This window comes from Mytilus californianus, unplaced genomic scaffold (assembly GCF_021869535.1).
Source record: "Mytilus californianus isolate M0D057914Y unplaced genomic scaffold, xbMytCali1.0.p SCAF_26, whole genome shotgun sequence".
Lineage (NCBI taxonomy): Eukaryota > Metazoa > Mollusca > Bivalvia > Mytilida > Mytilidae > Mytilus > Mytilus californianus.
In genome coordinates this window covers 707,338-727,993 of record NW_026262675.1, presented here as the reverse complement: position 1 = coordinate 727,993, position 20,656 = coordinate 707,338, and the positions used below count along the sequence as shown (strand labels likewise).

At 32.5% G+C, this 20,656-nt stretch overlaps 1 protein-coding gene across 1 annotated transcript; it reads right to left on the bottom strand.

The window, feature by feature from the left end:
- Window positions 1-1,549: 1,549 nt before the first annotated feature.
- Window positions 1,550-20,052, bottom strand: LOC127732619 (cell growth regulator with RING finger domain protein 1-like). Its single transcript, XM_052241701.1, has 6 exons — window positions 19,917-20,052; window positions 18,138-18,265; window positions 15,523-15,682; window positions 10,648-10,801; window positions 10,100-10,207; window positions 1,550-3,782 (listed from the first exon to the last, which is right to left on the bottom strand). Exons 1-6 carry the CDS (start codon window positions 20,021-20,023, stop codon window positions 3,288-3,290), a joined length of 1,152 nt encoding a protein of 383 aa, XP_052097661.1. The 5' UTR covers window positions 20,024-20,052; the 3' UTR covers window positions 1,550-3,287.
- Window positions 20,053-20,656: the final 604 nt, after the last annotated feature.

Sequence of the window (20,656 nt, the reverse complement as noted above, 5' to 3'; positions counted from 1 at the left end):
CAATCTTTGTTTCAGGATTTTTCAACTACATTTGCAGAATTTAATATATCGACTGTAGTGTCACAAGAATTAGGGCAGTTACTCGAAACCCTTGTTGGAATTGTTAAATACTTGATACATCAATTATAGTCACCAAACTATGATTCTTCAAATGAACAATTTTCTACGATAACTACTGTGAATAGACAATTCTTAATGTGGTTTTGCAGATAGAAGTTCAGCCAGATTTTGCATCAATATATTTTTTGATAACATTACTGCAACCATAGATAGCTATTGGCTATTATATCTTTGCTGCAACCTAATTTGTGATAATTTGTATCTCACCTATCCAACAGTGCAGAACATCAGAGTCAGAATTTCAGATTGGCGGTACATGTATTACTGATGTTATAAGGGATTGATCATTCTGATAGGAACCATCAAGACATTGACAGATACTTTCCAACATAATGCGATTCTTTACCAATTAAATCTTCTTTCTGTTGTCCGAGTTGGTTTCCGAGGCTTCATTCCTAACCTCCCCTTTTGATGTTTATGGACCTGATAAAACCCAATCTGACGAAAATTATATGTCTACGTTTCCGTTTCAAGTAGTTTCCTAATTCAATACAAGCATAACCAAATCCAATAACTTTTAAAGGTTATAAGGTGTATTATTAAAACTGTTTACTAGACATTAACTTGTTTGTGTTAGTGTTAGTATCTGATAACACATCAAACCAGGAAGGAAAGTTCAGACAACAAACAGGAATTTAAAAATCTAATTTCAAATTCCTCTTATTACATTTTGGAGTAATTTACGACTGTAAAATAGATAGTTAACAAGATAAAATTATCAAAATTGTAAATGGGTATCAATAAAGAATCGCAAACAAATGCAAAATCTAACATGAGGCATTTCATTGGTCAAGTCATTTAAATATTGAGCATGTACTTTCTACATACCTAAAAAACTAATGTGTTCACTTTAGATAAACACATGAAGAACAGATTTATTTTGCAAATAAGAAATCCTTTTTAAAAGATTACTCTCTGGATAGTCGATCTACAGTTGAAGAAATTGGATTTTATAGATGCCAAGGAACACATCAAACTTGAAATTCTAATTAATACGATTTTACTAGCACTTAAACCTGCTGTTCTGTGTTGGTTTATTAATGTAAAATGTTCTGCAGAATGCTGTTTCTGACAAGGATTTGTAAAGTACAAAATGCTTGTTTCTGAGAAGGACATTAACTTCCAAATTCATATCAAGTGCATAAACTGTAAACCTCATTTTTCATATCAAACAACTATGGAGAGCATATTTTGTAGACAGTGGCGCCGCAAAAATAGCCACTGACTAAAAAATATGCCCTCCATAGTAGTATGATACGAAAAATATATGTGTTATATTAAAGTATATAGGTATTTGTTTATACTGCAATTAACTGGTTCTCTATTCATCTTCTGGAAACCAAAAGTGTGACGGAGAGACAGACATGAGGGATCTTTTATACCCCAGACTCTTTAGAGCAGGGGTATACAAATAAATAACACTTTTCAGTCATGTTTCATACTTTATTCTAAAAATAAATACAAAACACAATGATTAAACAACAACAGTATAACTATACCCTGTACAAGATATAAGATATTTTATTGAGCCAATTATGGTGCCCATTGCTGAGCATAGTACCAGTAATCATTTATAACAAAACAAAATAAATGTAATAAACAAAATTAAAAACTTTGATTAATAATGATTAGTTAGAATGAAATGATAAAATAATGACAAAAAGAAACATAAACTGTTATCACAGAGATATGTCTCGCCTTTTTGTAATTTTGATAATGCAAATGTTGAAATTAAAATTGCAATACTTTAACATGTAAGTAATGCAAATATTCAAAGTCGATGAACCATGACTGAAGGTACATGGCTAAACAATCTCCATGGAATGAGATGTGCCAATGCTAATACAACTGCATACCAAATACCATTGACTTATTATAAGTCTTTCCCTTTAAACAAACCTAAACACAAACATTAACTTGTAAACTATGTAAAAGTTTCAAAGTCAATGAACCATGATCAGGGGTGGGGCTATATAATCTCCATGGAAACCATACTTGCAAATGCCAATAAATTTGCATACCAAATATCAATGACTTAACATTAGCAGTTCATCTTAAACTGATCTAATCACAATCTAATACATGTAAACTTAGCAAAAGTTTCAAAGTAAATAGACCATGACTGAGGGGGCGGGGCCAAATATTCTCCATGGAAATGAGATGTGCTAATGCTTATACAACTGAACACCAATTAACATTGGCCTACCACTAATGGTTCCCCTTGAACTGACCTCATCACAAACTAATACATGTAAACTTAGCAAAATTTTCAAAGTCTATAGACTATGACTAAGGAGGTGGAGCCAAATAATCTCCATGGAAATGAGATATGCCCATGCTTATACAACTGCATACCAAATATCATTGACCTACCACTAGTGGTTCCCCATAAATTGACCTAATCACAAACTACTAAGTAATACATGTTAACTATGAAAAGTTTCAAAGTCAATAGACCTTGACTGAGGGGGCGTGGCCAAATAATCTCCATGGTACCGTAATGAGATGTGCAAATGCTTATACAACTGCATACCAAATATCATTGACCTACCACTAGTGGTTCACCATGAACTAGACCTAATCACAAAGTAATACAATGTTGACGCTGCCGCCGGAAACAGCATACCTATGTCTCGCTTTTTGACTCGAGACAAAAATATAAACATGTTAGAATACACAATATTGAACCTACCACATATTAATTTGTATTAATAACAATGTTATTTATCTGTCAGGAGTCACACTTCGATCATAATAAATCCTGATTATAATATAAATTAGATGTGCTTAAGATTGCAAGTGAGACAACCATTTCAATAAGTTAATCAAGTCAAAAAGAAAGATTTCAAAATAATTCTTATTTTTGCTTGCTTTTTTATTAATATTACCATAAAAAAAGGTTTGAAATACCACTTGTTATTAAATTCTTGCAACTGAATTCATTCTTCTAAAACAGTTTTTTATACTTGTGATAAAATTTAGTGAAAGTTGACCAATCTTATCTAGGGGGGTATATTCTATATCCTTGTAGTGAGCTTATTTTTGGCACAAAAATATTTCAATCATTGAAATCTGTTGTGTTACTTTTCCTTGTTATGTCATGAAACAAAATTTGATTCTTGTGGAATTTAAATAAATAAAATAAAAATCAATTAAAAATAGTCAATTTACTGAAATCCCAGCAATTCATTCATACGTCTGTTGAAATATTCCCATCTACTTTCACCATCCAATCTACTATGTGATATACCTTCTCTAGATAATCTATGACTAGAATCCTGAGAAGAAAAATTTTCCTCATCTCCTATTCTGAAATATGACACGATATAACCACGGCACATTGGACATTTATCTAACTGTTGTAAACAAGTATCACAAACACATGCATGACGACATGGCAGAATGGCTATTGTAACATCATTGGTTTGACACACTACACATTCTGCGGAGTTTATTTGTACATTGTTGTCATTAGATCCTGTATTATGCAGGACTTCAGTCAGAGGCTGTCTATCTAAATCACTGTTTTCTATTATACTGCTATGTTGTGCAGCATTGTCATGACTGGCAGATATATGTGAATCAAAATTGTTATCATTAATAATGGAGTTACCTCCTCCTTGGGATACTTCACTTTGTTGTAACTGTGATACAAATAGAGGCTGAAAAATTGAAATAAAAAGTCAACAAAATTACTAAGGACTAGCCCTTATCCTAAACATATAAACTGACAGTAAGAGTATGTAATGAGAGCTAGTAGAGTTGGCTGAAAAGGTCTTATGATAAACTAGCTACAAACGAATGCAGTAAAACTTAACAAAAGAGGGCATAACATAAATAAAGTTGTTTGCAATTAGTGTGGGCTGAAAAGTAATTTTGACATCTTGCCTTCAGTTTCTTTTGTCACAAGCATCAGATGAAGACTTCAAAAAGTTTCAATGTGAGAAAGTTGTGTTGCTCTTTTCAAGGTGACAAAGAGATTATGGGGAAAATAAAACTGATTTAAGTTTCTCCCTTTGAGTGAAAATCAGATGTTACTCAGCTGTTAAAAATTGTCCTATCTAGATTTAAAAAAACTTCAAGACCAAAGATTTAAGTATGGTAAATAAAACTAGAGGCTCTCAAGAGCTTGTGTCGCTCACCTTGGTCTATATGCATATTTAACAGGGGACACTCTCAAACATTGTAGACAAGAATAGAATTAATGACAAAAATCTCTGTTTTTGTTTTGTATCTTATATTGCTGATCATTGAAGTCTGTTTAGTTTCTCTCTATCTTCATTATCTTATTCAGCTTTTGCTCTAAACACAAAAGAGGGTAAACAAACTCTTATAAAGAGTAACAGTCTACTTATTATATCAGCAAAATTTGACTTGTTAGTAGGTCTTGTCTTGCTTATCATTTTTGATTATTTTAAAAGTTTCTATCTATCTATTATAATTAATATCATACAAGGAAAAACGCCAAAAAAATGGTAAAAATCATAATTAAAGGGCAATAACTCCAATAAGGAGTCGTTGGACAATTTCTGCTATTTGACTTAATAGTAGATTTTGTCTTGCTGATCATTTTTGTATATTTAAGTTTCTTTCTATCTATTATAAGTTTTAAGATATAAGACAAAAACTCAAAAAAAATTATACAAATCGGCATCAAAGGGAAATAACTCTAATAAGGAGTCAACTGATGATTTCAACCATAAGACTTATTTGAAGAACTTGTCCTTCTGATCATTTTTGCAATTTAAAGTTTCTCTCTATCTTTTATAGTTTTCAAGATATGATAATAGGCAAAAATCGAAAAAAAGTGGTAAAATTTGTCATTTAAGGGCAATAACTCCTACAGGAAATTGTCTTACAGTTTTGACGTATATGGATAATTGGTAGTGCTCAACATTCTGAACAATTTTACCCTCTTCAGATTTCCTCTTTTTATAACGGTTATCAGAATAATAGACAAAACTTTTACCCCATATGTTCTATTTTTTGCCATGTCAGCCATCTTTGTTGGCAGGCAGGGTCAACGGACACATTTTTTAAACTGAATACCCTAATGATGATTGTGGCTAAGTTTGATTCTATTTGGCCCAGTAGTTTCAGAGGAGAAGATTTTTGTAAAAGAATACAAAAATTTACGAAAATTGCAAAAAATTGACTATAAAGGGCAATAACTCCTTAAGGGGTCAATTGACAATTTTTGTCATGTTAACTTATTTGTAGATCTTACTTTGCTGACCATTATTGCTGTTTACAGTTTATCTCTATCTATAATAATATTCAAGATAATTTCCAAAAACTGCAAAATTTCCTTAAAATAACTAATTCAGGGGCTGCAACCAAACGACAGGTTGTCTGATTCTTCTGAAAATATCAGGGCAGATAGAACTTCACTTGATGAACATTTTTACCAATTGTCAGATTTGCTCTAAATGCTTTAGTTTCAGAGGCTATAAGCCATAAACTGCATTTTACCCCTATGTTCTACTTTTAGCCATGTTGGCCATTTTGGTCGGCCAGTTGGATCATTGGACACATTTTTTAAACTAAATACCCTAATGATGATTGTGGCCAAGTTTGATTCTATTTGGCCCAGTAGTTTCAGAGGAGAAGATTTTTGTAAAAGATTACAAAAATTATGAAAAATTGTTAAAAATTGACTATAAGGGCAATTACTACTTAGGGGGTCAATTAACCATATTGGTCATGTTGACTTATTTGTAGATCTTACTTTGCTGTACATTATTGCTGTTTACAGTTTATCTATATCTATAATAATATTGAAGATAATCACCAATAAAATGCTTCGCTGGGCGCAGCTTGATACGACCGCAGAGGTCGAACCCTGAACAGTTGGGGCAAGTATGGACACAACATTTAAGCTTGATACAGCTCTGAATTTGGATTGTGATTAAATATTTGACACAGCATAGGTTTCTGACACAGAAAGAATGTGGTCTAAGAACTTCAATTTTTTTAATTTACCTATTATGGTCCAATGTCCAAAATCAAAATACATGGTTAGATTCAGCATATCAAAGAACCCCATATATTCAATTTTTGTTGAAATCAAACAAAGTTTAATTTTGGACCCCAACTTGGACAAACTTGAAAACTGGTCCCATAATCAAAAATCTAAACACATGTTTAGATTCAGCATATCAAAGTACCCCAAGAATTCAATTTTTGTTAAAATCAAACTAAGTTTAATTTTGGACCCTTTGGACCTTAATGTAGACCAATTTAAAAAAAGGGACCCAAAATTAAAAATCTAAATACACGGTTAGATTTGGCATATCAAAGAACCCCAATAATTCAATTTTTGATGAAATCAAACAAAGTTTAATTTTGGACCCTTTTGACCTCACTATGAACCAATTTGATAGAGGGCCCACAAAATAAAAAATCTAAATACATGGTAAGATTCAGCATATCAAAGAACCCCATATATTCAATTTTTGTTGAAATCAAACAAAGTTTTATTTTGGACCCCAATTTGAACCAACTTGAAAACTGGGCCAAAAATCTAAAATCTAAATACATGTTTAGATTCAGCATATCAAAGAACCCCATATATTCAATTTTTGTTGAAATCAAACAAAGTTTAATTTTGGACCCCAACTTGGACCAACTTGAAAACTGGTCCCATAATCAAAAATCTAAACACATGTTTAGATTCAGCATATCAAAGAACCCCAAAAATTCAATTTTTGTTAAAATCAAACTAAGTTTAATTTTGGACCCTTTGGACCTTAATGTAGACCAATTTAAAAAACGGGACCCAAAATTAAAAATCTAAATACACGGTTAGATTTGGCATATCAAAGAACCCCAATAATTCAATTTTTGATGAAATCAAACAAAGTTTAATTTTGGACCCTTTTGACCTCAATATGAACCAATTTGATAGAGGGCCCACAAAATAAAAAATCTAAATACGTGGTAAAATTCAGCATATCAAAGAACCCCATATATTCAATTTTTGTTGAAATCAAACAAAGTTTTATTTTGGACCCCAATTTGAACCAACTTGAAAACTGGGCCAAAAATCTAAAATCTAAATACATGTTTAGATTCAGCATATCAAAGAACCCCATATATTCAATTTTTGTTGAAATCAAACAAAGTTTAATTTTGGACCCCAACTTGGACCAACTTGAAAACTGGGCCCATAATCAAAAATCTAAATACATGTTTAGATTCAGCATATCAAAGTACCCTAAAAATTCAATTTTTGTTAAAATCAAACTAAGTTTAATTTTGGACCCTTTTGACCTTAATGTAGACCAATTTGAAAACGGAACCAAAAATTAAGAATCTAAATACACGGTTAGATTCGGCATATCAAAGAACCCCAATAATTCAATTTTTGATGAAATCAAACAAAGTTAAATTTTGGACCCTTTGGACCTCAATGTGGACCAATTTAAAAACAGGGCCCAAAATCCAAAAACTTAATTCACGGTTAGATTCAGCATATTAAAGAACCCCAAGAAATCAAGAATAAAACCCCATTGAAATTGATCAAGAAATAAGCAATTTATACGAAGTATCTTCTTTTGCACAATACTGTGCAATTGAATATTTCTTGCTATTGTGCAATACTGTACAATTGACAATTTCTTGCTATTGCTCAATATTGTGCTATTGGATATTTCTTGCTATTGCGCAATACTGTGCAATTGAAGATTTCTTGCTATTGCGCAATACTGTGCAATTGAAGATTTCTTGCAATTGTGCAATACTGTGCAATTGAAAATTTCTTGCTATTGCACAATACTTATTATATAATAATTTACACATCCTGTTTGGTGTGTATCTCCTACCATATCATTATTATTTGCTTTTAAATATTAATCAGAAATAACCAACTTAAAATGGAAAATTTTAAAAGAAAAAAAAAAGGAAAAAAAGAAAAAAAAAAAATCCCCCCCCCCCAATTTTTTGAACCCCCTTATGATTCATCACCCCCAAACTCAATCCCAGCCTTCCCTTTGTGGTATGGTACCTTGCAGTACAATTTCAGAGAGATCCATACACTTGAACACAAGTTATTGTCTGGAAACTAGAAAAATGCTTATTTTTGGCCCCTTTTTGGCCCTCAATTCCTAAACGTTTAGGGCAAATACCCCCAAACTCAATTCCAGCTTTCCCTTTGTGATATGGAACCTTGTAGTACAATTTCAGAAATATCCAAACACTTACACACAAGTTATTGTCATGAAACTAGAAAAATGCTTGTTTTTTGCCCCTTTTTTGGCCCCTAATTCCTAAAATTTTGAGGCAATTACCCCCAAAATCAATTACAGCCTTCCCTTTGTGATATGGAACCTTGTGGTACAATGTCAGAGAGATCCATACACTTACACACAAGTTATTGTCTGGAAGTTACAAAAATGCTAATTTTTGGCCCCTTTTTGGCCCCTAATTCCTTAACTGTTGGTACCATAACCCCCAAAATCAATCCCCACCTTCCTTTTGTGGTATTGAACCTTATGGTAAAATTTCATGGAGATCCATTCACTTAAACTAAAGTTAGAGTGCGAAAACCAATGTGTCTTCGGACGACACCGGACGACGACGACGACGACGCCAACGTCATACCAATATACGACCAAAAAATTTTCAATTTTTGCGGTCGTATAAAAACTGCAAAATTTTCTTAAAATTACCAACTCAGCAACAGGTTGTCTGATTTGTCTGAAAATTTCAGGGCAGATAGATCTTGACCTGATGAACAATTTTACCCCATGTCAGATTTAGCCCTTAATGCTTTAGTTTCAGAGATATAAGCCAAAATCTACATTAAACCCCTATGTTCTATTTTTAGCTATGGCAGCCATCTTGGTTGGCGGGCCTGGTCGTGGGACACATTTTTTAAACTAGATACCCCAATGATCATTGTGGCCAAGTTTGGTTAACTTTGGCCCAGTAGCTTCAGAGGAGAAGATTTTTGTAAAGGTTAACGGACGACGGACACCAAGTGATGAGAAAAGCTCACTTGGCCCTTTGGGCCAGGTGAGCTAAAAATAGTACTATTCAGAAAAAATATGAACATCATGAATTTTCAATTTACATTAACTTTAATATGCAACAAATTTTTCAGATATCTCATACTTTGTGCCAGAAGTAACACATTACATTAGACCAGCTTCTAGTATTGGGTGAGTGAACATGGTAACCTCTCTAACAACAAACTATTTAATTCTATATTTGTATTATCATTTTAGCAAGTTCACTGAAGAAAACAAAAATTCATTCTTGGAGCAAAACTATATTTTCTATTGAAAATGAACCATTATATTCTACAAACAAATACAAACCATGGTGAATGACTCACCTGTAATGTTGTCATCTGATCATCTGTTGTTTTAAGATATTGGTACATAATGTGTGTATCACTATTAACTACTGAATCTTGTACAAGTATCACAGTGAATGACTCACCTGTAATGTTGTCACCTGGTCATCTGTTGTTTCAGGATATTGGTACATGATGTGTGTATCACTATTACATATTGAATCTTGAACATGTATCACAATGAATGACTCACCTGTAATGTCGTCACCCGGTTATCTGTTGTTTTAAGATATTGGTACATCATTCATGTGTTACTATTAAATACTGAATCTTGTACATGTATCACAGTGAATGACTCACCTGTAATGTTGTAACCTGGTCATCTGTTGTTTTAAGATATTGGTACATGATGTGTGTATCACTATTACATACTGTATCTTGTACATGTATCACAGTGAATGACTCACCTGTAATGTTGTCACCTGGTCATCTGTTGTTTTAAGATATTGGTACATGATGTGTTAATCTCTATTAAATACTGAATCTTGCACATGTATCACAGTGAATGACTCACCTGTAATGTTGTCACCTGGTCATCTGTTGATTTAAGATATTGGTACATGATGTGTGTATCACTATTAAATACTGAATCTTGTACATGTATCACAGTGAATGACTCACCTGTAATGTTGTCACCTGGTCATCTGTTGTTTTAAGATATTGGTACATGATGTGTGTATCACTATTACATACTGTATCTTGTACATGAATCACAGAAAATACTGCAACCTGATAAATGTAAAATTATTAGACTTTTGAATTAAATATTTCAATAGACATTTTATACTGTTAAGCATTTTTTTGTTTTCAAATGCCCATATATATCTAGTAAATCAAATCAGCTGAACTCACAAAATTCATACCAATCCCTATTTTATACCTATTGCTAGGGTAGACCAACATAATTTAGATCATCTGAGCAAATAAAAGGTGCACAATGCCATGCATATTTTCTGAAAGGTTCACTGAAATCACTGGTTTAAGAGGAGTTACAAATACAAAATGCAGATGGATCAACACACAGATAAATTTTCAGATCCCAGAACAGGTATGAATAAATAGTGAACATGAGGACAGAAGAAAAATGGACCTTTGGCCATAATTTTAGCCAGAACAGAGCACTTTCAATCATAATCACGATTCATGAAGCATAGCCTATGATCACCTACAATTTGAGGATATGAACTGCTGGTCAAATCAGATATATTATCTATGACTGTTATAACTATTGCTGGGTATCTGCTTCTTGGTCTAGACCCTAAAAGCTCTCCTGTCACTTCTGGAGGTTTTTTTAAGAGTTGTTTATGGTGTTCTGGGCTTAATCTAAAATAGAACAAAAAACTCAATTATAATATTTATAATTGTCCTGAAAATTAAAACAAATATAATTATACCTTCGTCCTCTCTAGGCCACAATAAAATACACTTACAAGATTAATAAAAGAACAGAGTTCCAATGTCCCCAATTTTGCACATATTTTATCTATCCAAGGGAAATAACTAAAAAACTACTTTTTTTTTTGTTCTTTAAAACAATTTATAAGTATCTTATAGAAATGAAGTCTTCAGAGCAAATGCAATGCAATTTCCGTTATAATTAATTTTTTCAAGGGGCATAACTCATTAAAAATATTTGATCAGCACTTATTTTGGAAAGTTTCTGATATAAACCTATGATATAAGTTTCATAAAATTCGGGCAAGAATTGTACAATGTACACATGACAGCACAAACAATGCAATTTTCCATATAAATCAATATTTCCAAGGGACATAACTCTTAAACAAATAATTGATCAGCACTGATTTCTAAACTTGTCCAAAACATTGCTGATATAAACCTATGATATAAGTTTAAAAAAAATCTGCAAGAATTGTACACATGAGAGCACTAACAATGTAATTTTCAATATAATTAATGTTTCTAAGGGGCAAATAAATTTGTCTGAGACATTGATGATATAAACCTATAATAAAATGCTCCGCAGGGCGCAGCTTGATACGACCGCAGAGGTCGAACCCTGAACAGTTGGGGCAAGTATGGACACAACATTCAAGCTTGATACAGCTTTGCATTTGGATTGTGATTAAATATTTGACACAGCATAGGTTTCTGACACAGAATGAATGTGGTCTAAGAACTTAAAAATTTTAAATTGGACATTCACCTATTATGGTCCAATATCCAAAATCTAAATACATGATTAGATTCAGCATATCAAAGAACCCCAAGAATTCAATTTTTGATAAAATCAAACAAAGTTTAATTTTGGACCCTTTTGACCTCAATGTGGACAAAGTTGATTACGCAGCCCAAAAATCAAAAATCTAAATACATGGTTAGATTCAGCATATCAAAGAACCCCATATATTCAATTTTTGTTGAAATCAAACAAAGTTTAATTTTGGACCCCGATTTGGACCAACTTGAAAACTGGGCCCATAATCAAAAATCTAAATACATGTTTAGATTCAGCATATCAAAGAACCCTAAGAATTCAATTTTTGTTAAAATCAAACTAAGTTTAATTTTGGACCCTTTGGACCTTAATGTAGACCAATTTGAAAACGGAACCAAAAATTAAGAATCTAAATACATGGTTAGATTCAGCATATCAAAGAACCCCAAGAATTCAATTTTTGATGAAATCAAACAAAGTTTAATTTTGGACCCTTTTGACCTCAATGTGGACAAAGTTGATAACGCAGCCCAAAAATCAAAAATCTAAATACATGGTTAGATTCAGCATATCAAAGAACCCCATATATTCAATTTTTGTTGAAATCAAACAAAGTTTAATTTTGGACCCCGATTTGGACCAACTTGAAAACTGGGCCCATAATCAAAAATCTAAATACATGTTTAGATTCAGCATATCAAAGAACCCTAAGAATTCAATTTTTGTTAAAATCAAACTAAGTTTAATGTTGGACCCTTTGGACCTTAATGTAGACCAATTTGAAAACGGAACCAAAAATTAAGAATCTAAATACATGGTTAGATTCGGCATATCAAAGAACCCCAATAATTCAATTTTTGATGAAATCAAACAAAGTTTAATTTTGGACCCTTTGGACCTCAATATGGACCAATTTAAAAACGGGCCCCAAAATCCAAAAACTAAATACACGGTTAGATTCAGCATATTAAAGAAACCCAAGAATTATAGAAAAAAAACCCATTGAAATTGGTCAAGAAATAAGCAATTTATACGAAGTATCTTCTTTTGCACAATACTGTGCAATTAAATATTTCTTGCTATTGCGCAATACTGTACAATTGACAATTTCTTGCTATTGCGCAATATTGTGCTATTGGATATTTCTTGCTATTGCGCAATACTGTGCAATTGAAGATTTCTTGCTATTGCGCAATACTGTGCAATTGAAGATTTCTTGCTATTGTGCAATACTGCGCAATTGAAAATTTCTTGCTATTGCACAATACTTATTATATAATAATTTACACATCCTGTTTGGTGTGTATCTCCTACCATATCATTATTATTTGCTTTTAAATATAAATCAGAAATAACCAACTTAAAATGGAAAATTTTAAAAGAAAAAAAAAAAGGAAAAAAAAAAAAATCCCCCCCCAAATGTTTTGAACCCCCTTATGATTCATCACCCCCAAACTCAATCCCAGCCTTCCCTTTGTGGAATGGTACCTTGCAGTACAAAATCAGAGAGATCCATACACTTGAACACAAGTTATTGTCTGGAAACTAGAAAAATGTGTTTTTTGGCCCCAAATTCCTAAACGTTTAGGGCAATTACCCCCAAACTCAAACCCAGCTTCCCTTTGTGATATGGAGCCTTGTAGTACAATTTCAGAAAGATCCATACACTTACACACAAGATATTGTCCTGAAACTAGAAAAATGCTTGTTTTTTGCCCCTTTTTGCCCCTAATTCCTAAAATTTTGAGGCAATTACCCCCAAAATCAATCCCAGCATTCCTTTTGTGATATGGAACCTTGTGGTACAATGTCAGAGAGATCCATACACTAACACACAAGTTATGTCTGGAAGTTACAAAAATGCTTATTTTTGGCCCCTTTTTGGCCCCTAATTCCTTTACTGTTGGTACCATAACCCCCAAAATCAATCCCAACCTTCCTTTTGTGGTATTGAACCTTGTGGTAAAATTTCATAGAGATCCATTTACTTAAACTAAAGTTAGAGTGCGAAAACCAATGTGTCTTCGGACGACGCCGGACGACGCCAGACGACGACGACAACGACGACGACGACGCCAACGTCATACCAATATACAACCACAAAAATTTTATGCGGTTGTATAAAAAATTTCATTAAAATCTGGCCATAATTGTACACATGAGAGTGCTAACAATGCAATTTTCAATATAATCAATATTTCCAAGAGGCATAAATCTTTCAAAAATAATTTCAAACTCTTCCAAGACATTGCTGATATAAACCTATGATATAAGTTTCAAAAAAATCTGCAAGAATTGTACACATGAGAGCGCTAACAATTCAATTTTCAATATAATTTATGTTTCTAAGGGGCATTACTCTTTTAAAAATTAATGATCAACACCGATTTTCAAACTCATTCATGCTGATATAAACCTAAGATATAAGTTTAAAAAAAATCTGGCAAGAACTGTACACCTGAGAGCGCTAACAAGACCAGACAAACGGACGCACGGACGGACAGATGCCCAGTATTTCCATGTCCCCCTCAACGTGATTCACGGGGGACATTAATTCAACAGAGGGTCTTCTTTTTAATTTAATCTGTGTCAGGTCAGTAAGTTGTCTTCAGTCATTTACTAATGCATGACAGGGTTAAACATGTTTACGAGCACTAAACCAAAATAATGGGGTTTTTTTTAAGACAAAGGTAAAAAATTTTATTCCTTCTTATTTTCAATGAATGCTATTGCTTCAAATATTGTTCTTCAATGATCATAAATTTTTCTTTCTAAACTGTTGTTTTTGTTTATGCTGATGAGACTTTGCATTTTTTTTATAATTGTAGAAAAAGAATAATAAAACTCTGAATGATTTCTAACTTTTGAACTTATTACCCAAATAAATGACTGTGGCTAACTTTTGGTCCCAATTAACCTGGTGGGTGCATAGGACAAAAAAGTTTAAAAATTACAGGACAAAGGAATCAAGGTGATGACAATATTTCAAATTGGCCTATTCAGACAGATAATTAAGTCTTGCTCATTGATGAAACAGTCATGCAATCTGACATCAAAAACTCTGTTGTATTACCAGACAAGAGAATATGAGGGTAACTATCAATATTTCAACCTTCATCCTTTTTGCTATTACCATAAATAAGATTCAATTAAAATACCATATCTTGCAACTCCAGAATTCAACTTTACTGATTTTTTCCTTTTTTACATTAGCAGCCATCCAGAGTGCTACAATATGTATTTAAGATGGACCTGAAGATTTGAAATCACATGTAAAACTGTCAACAACCAAATATTTCTACTCTTATGCAGATGAATGATTATGAAACTTGAGAAAAATTATTTCCTTCCCATGTGCATACATATTTTCATTACACGTCTAGAGTATTCCCCCTACTCTTCGTAAAGAAATAAACAACAAATTTGTCACATTAAGATTAAGTCTGTCAAGAAAGAAACAACAAATTTGTCACATTAAGATTAAGTCTGTCAAGAAAGAAACAACAAATTTGTCACATAGTCATTAAGATTAAGTCTGTCAAGAAATAAACAACAAATTTGTCACATTAAGATTAAGTCTGTCAAGAAAGAAACAACAAATTTGTCACATTAAAATCAAGTCCAGTTATGCATAGTTCTATTTAAAATTGTCATATTGCACCAGTGATAAGGTTGATATAAATCCAAAAAAACATTTAGGGGCAGTTCTGCTTGAATGGTTCAAACACCTTAAATTCTTAGTTAAAGCTTGTCAATTCTCAAACCATAAAAAATGTTACCCAAGAACAAAAGTTTTATGTTTCAAATAAATTAGGGTAGTACAAGCATTTCCCTTACAATAAAGTTGTTTATCTGAAATACTTACTGTATCCCTTTTTCTATTAGCAATGTAAAATCTTTCAACCACTCTCCTGCTTTCAAATTTTCCAGTATATCTAACCAAGGCTTTTGAATTTCTTGGAAAAATTCTGTGATGACGGCTCCCCAATAAATATATAGCAAGCAGCTTTTCTTTAAAGACAAATCTGAGAAATAAAACCAAACAGATGTGTTGTTAGTTAGGTTTAAGGGAAGATAACTCAATTTCTATATTGTGTTCCTAGATGTGTTTCATTGAAGATAATATACTTCAAAATAGTGTGTAAACTATTTTTAAATTTCCATCCCTGAAACTGGAAAATAAAGTCATGACTTAAATTGGACTGTGAAAAGGCTAAATTAGTTACACAAATTTATCCAGCAATATATTTTAAAGTAGGACTTTATTGGCAATTAAGGTAACCCAGACACCATCTTATATCAGAATAAAACTAGAGAGCCTGTGTCGCTCACCTGATATTTTTGTTTACAATTGATGCATGAAATAATGCAACCATTATACTTTTGCTTTAGTTTCAGAGATATAAGCCAAAAACTGCATTTTACCCATATGTTCTATTTTTAGCAATGTCAGCCATGTTGGTTGGCAGGCGGGGTCATCGGACACATTTTTTAAACTAGATACCCTAATGATGATTGTGGCCAACTTTGGTTAAATTTGTCTCTGTAGTCTCAGAGAAGATTTTTGTAAAATATTACAAAAATGTACAAAAAATGGTAAAAAATTGATTTTAAAGGGCAATAACTCCTTAAGGGGTCAATTGACAATTTTGGTCAAGTTTGACTTTTTTGTGATCTTACTTTGCTGAACATTATTGGTGTTTACAATTTATCTCTATCTATAGTAATATTCAAGATAATAACCAAAAACTGCAAAATTTCCTTAAATTTAACAATTCAGGGGCAGCAACCCAACAACAGGATGTCTGATTTGTCTGAAAATTTCAGGGCAGATAGATCTTAACCTGATGAACATTTTACCCATGTCAGATTTGCTCTAAATGCTTTAGTTTCAGAGATATAGGCCATAAACTGCATTTTACCCCTATGTTCTTTTTTAAGCCATGGCCGCCATGTTGGTTGGCAGATGGGGTCATCAGACACATTTTTAAAACTAGATACCCTAATGATGATTGTGGCCAAGTTTGGTTGAATTTGTCTATATGGTTTCAGAGGAGAAGATTTTTGTAAAAGATTACAAAAATTTACAAAAAATGTTAAAAATTGAATATAAAGGGCAATAACTCCTTTAGGGGTCAATTTACAATTTTGATCATGTTGACTTATTTGTAGATCTTACTTTGCTGAACATTATTGCTGTTTACACTTTATCTCTATCTATAATAATATTCAAGATAATAACCAAAAACTGCGAAATTTCCTTAAAATTACTAATTCAGGGGCAGCAACCCAACAACGGGTTGTCTGATTGGTCTGAAAATTTCAGGGCAGATAGATCTTTACCTGATGAACATTTTTACCTAATATCAGATTTACTCTAAATGCTTTTCAGAGATATAAGCCAAAAAATGCATTTTACCCCTATGTTCTATTTTTAGCCATGGCCGCCATGTTGGTAGGCAAGCGGGGTCGTCGAACGCACATTTTTTAGACTACATACCCCAATGATGATTGTGGCCAAGTTTGGTTAAATTTGGCCCAGTAGTTTCAGAGGAGAAGATTTTTGTAAAAGTTAACAGATGACGACGGACGACAGATGACGGACGCCAAGTAATGAGAAAAGCTCACTTGGCCCTTTTGGGCCAGGTGAGCTAAAAAAGGAAAATGAAAGCATTATACACATTTGAACATCAAGCTATTTTATAGTCTGTATGTACCGATTGATACCATTTTAAGAGGTTAAGGGTTTAATTTTTAAATTCGAACTATAAAACATTGGGAGATTTCACCACAGTTTTGGTTAAGGGCATACGATACAGTTACAAGGGAGGTAATGACGTTGCTAACGTAAATTGTTATTTTCGTGACGTCAAACTGTGACTTATCGGGAAAAGATGCAGTTTTCGACTGATTTTTATCATTCAAACTGATTTAACTTGAAAACGAGTTCATGGACCCCTCTTTTTTAAAATGACATTTGGTTTGATTACGTATAAAGATTATGTTTACCAATTTTCATGAAAAAGTCAATAGTGCAATTTTTTTAAATTTGATAAATATACAGCAAAACATGACGTTTTTTTCTACAATCATGATCATTTGATTAATATGAGTTATTTGTAAAAATGAAATGTACAAATTTATAGAACATTTATATAAAACAGAAATTACAAATAATTTAACAAAAAACAGCTTGTGTTTATCTTTTAAAACAAAAAAGTTATGTATTTCTATCGAAAAGAAAAAAACATCCACAAATCCGAATTTTGAGGAAATATCTGAAATTTCAACCTCAATTTACTCAAAAAGTAGCACATTATGGTAATTTTTTTATTACATATTTGATTTAATCAGGTAAAAAATAGCCTATATGCAAATTTTCATCAAAATTTCATTATGGGATCAAAACTGTATCGTATGCCCTTAAAAGTAACTGGGAAAAATTAACATTTTATCATAAGGTATAGTCTGCAAGCGTACCTAAGTGTTGAGAATCAGGTGATAACACAATGCTAAATGGATTCTGTAATTTGTAGCCTGGTTGCTCCATTTTTTCTTCAAATCTAGTCACTGCACCAAAATTACGAAAAATATTTTCTTCATTTAACCTGCGAATATGAATAAAGAAATTAGTTATACTTTGTATTTTTACCTATTTATATCATTTGTCTCAATTTTATTCACATTAAGCATTGAAAGCTGTTTTTGAGTTTTAAAAATCAAAACATAAAAACAGCCAATTGCAGCTGTTTCGGAAATGTTGTTTACATAAACTACTTGTTCGCTTTGAATTACAGGGAACTTCTTCCCAAAGCTAAGTTGGAAACATAGCATTTTCAGTAACATAGTATTCGGTCAGATACTCTGTCTATCCTTTAACGGTAGCCATCAAATATTATACTTTTATTTCCTCTGTTTGTTTCAACAACATTTATTTTCATGATTAACCAACATGACCAAAGTGTAAATGCAAAAAACTTAACATTAAGTCAGCATAAATTATTGGTCCTGGTTTTAGTATTGTGAGTACTATTCACCAGGTAAGTTTGCGCTAAAATGGGCTATTGAAAATACAGGTGAATGGATTAATCCTGCACTAAAATGGGCTATAATATCTGCGCTTAAATATGCCCTAGTAGTTCAAAATTTTTCGATAGAATGTCCTGCGGCCCTTCTTATACAGATTCTAATTTTTGATCTTTTCTTGTACAAAAATGACATACAAATGTAACATCTGATTAATCCATAATTATTCTTCTTTGAGACATAATAATACCAGGGACATATATGTATAGACCTTATCGCTATTTGAAAATCTGCCCAGCATGACCCTAGAATCAGCGCCTCTTGAACTTTTGACGTCATACAGTAACAATCATTTTCCATTGTGGCGTCAGATATTTTCTCTTGTGACGTCAAAATTTTAAGGGAACCTTTGTGAAGTCCAGTTATGGCGTACAAAAAGCGATAAGGTGTATTATATGTCTCTGGTAATACAGAATAATTCATAAAATTGTCCATATAGGCCATATAAGATACAAATTACAATTTTATCCCTCTTTGTGTTTTGCCATTGGACTTGTTTTTATTCAATGGTATGAATTTTTTCCTGCATGTGGTGCATGTTTGAATATACACCTTATCGCTATTTGTCCGCCATTACTGCACATCGCACAGGTTCTCGTAAAATTTTGACGTCATAATACAAAATATCTGACGCCACAAAGGAAAAGTGATTGTTGTATGACGTCAATAGTTCAAGCGGGACTGATTCTCGGGTCAGCCGGGAATAGCGATAAGGTGTATTGTAATAATTTGCTAACTACGATTTGTATTACATATAAGAATAAAGAATTTCTAATTCATATTTGTATTCTTTTTATTTTGTAGGCATGAGATTTCTTTAAATATCAGATGGAGCTATTCCAGATAAAAGTTGGTTAAACAAATAGGTGGAAATCTAGACATTTTTTGCAATAATGTTTTTATAGGGAAAAAATGACATAATTTGCATGTCCACCGTTCCATACACAGGCACTTGTTTCTATCCATGGGAGGCACTTGTTTCTATCCATGGGAAGCCCCACTATCAACGTATATATATACGTTGATAGTGGGGCTTCCCATGGATAGAAACAAGTGCCTAGTGGGGCTTCCCATGGATAGAAACAAGGGCCTGTGGTTCCATATCCATAGGGTACAGACTATTTCTGTAATAACCCATGTTATCACGGAATTATTTCCTTTTTTCTTGAATACCTTAAAATCACAAAAACAATCAGAATAAAACTAAAAATGGTCCCCAAAATTGGTAAATAATTTGTGTAATTCGCAAATGAAAGTAAATTCGGGATTTCGTCTGTCATTTTTCGTTTTCTGCATCTCCAAAGTTAAAGAGTTTCATATCATACAGTTAAAAACCCAAATATTTCTATTGTCAAAAACCCACAGTCACGAACGTTTTTCAACTATCAAATATAATATATAACTGTTCCGGTCCTATCATAGATGTATAAACCCATAGCTATGGGTTTATATATAAAAATCAATCGGGTCCAGGACCAATCCAGTATATCTTATTATAATCCTTTGTGATTAATTCCATAATCTATGTGCATACATTTAGAGTAATTTAGAGCTGGTAAACTCAGTGTATGATAAATATTTCTGGTTATGGAATACATGCTTCTGCATTCATTTTCATATTTTTCTAGAAATTCACACTTGCATGTTTGTAGTATAATTATTGTGTGTGTATTTTTAGAATAGAAATCCAGATCAGGTCTGGGTTTCTTATACTAAAAAAGGTGTTTCGGTTATGGTCATGTAGACCATAGATACATCTATGTGTAGACCTAGGCCTATCCTCATCAGGTATCCCTAGCCTATATGTTTCCTTTCTTGTAATATGTAGAATAGTTCCAATTTGATTTCTCCTATGGGGATACGACACCTGTTTATACAATCGGTTTTTTTTTATCTTTTTTCTTCTTTCTGTT

Bases quoted from the DNA above. Each gene is read 5' to 3' on its own strand.
- LOC127732619 (XM_052241701.1), bottom strand. From the start codon at position 20,023: ATGACAGACGAAATCCCGAATTTACTTTCATTTGCGAATTACACAAAT. The intron at 10,802-15,522 runs GTAAGTATTTCA...GTTCTATTTTAG, and splicing joins CTAATAGAAAAAGGGATACA to ATTAAGCCCAGAACACCATA. The intron at 10,208-10,647 runs GTAGGTGATCAT...TACATTTATCAG, and splicing joins GCAGTTCATATCCTCAAATT to GTTGCAGTATTTTCTGTGAT.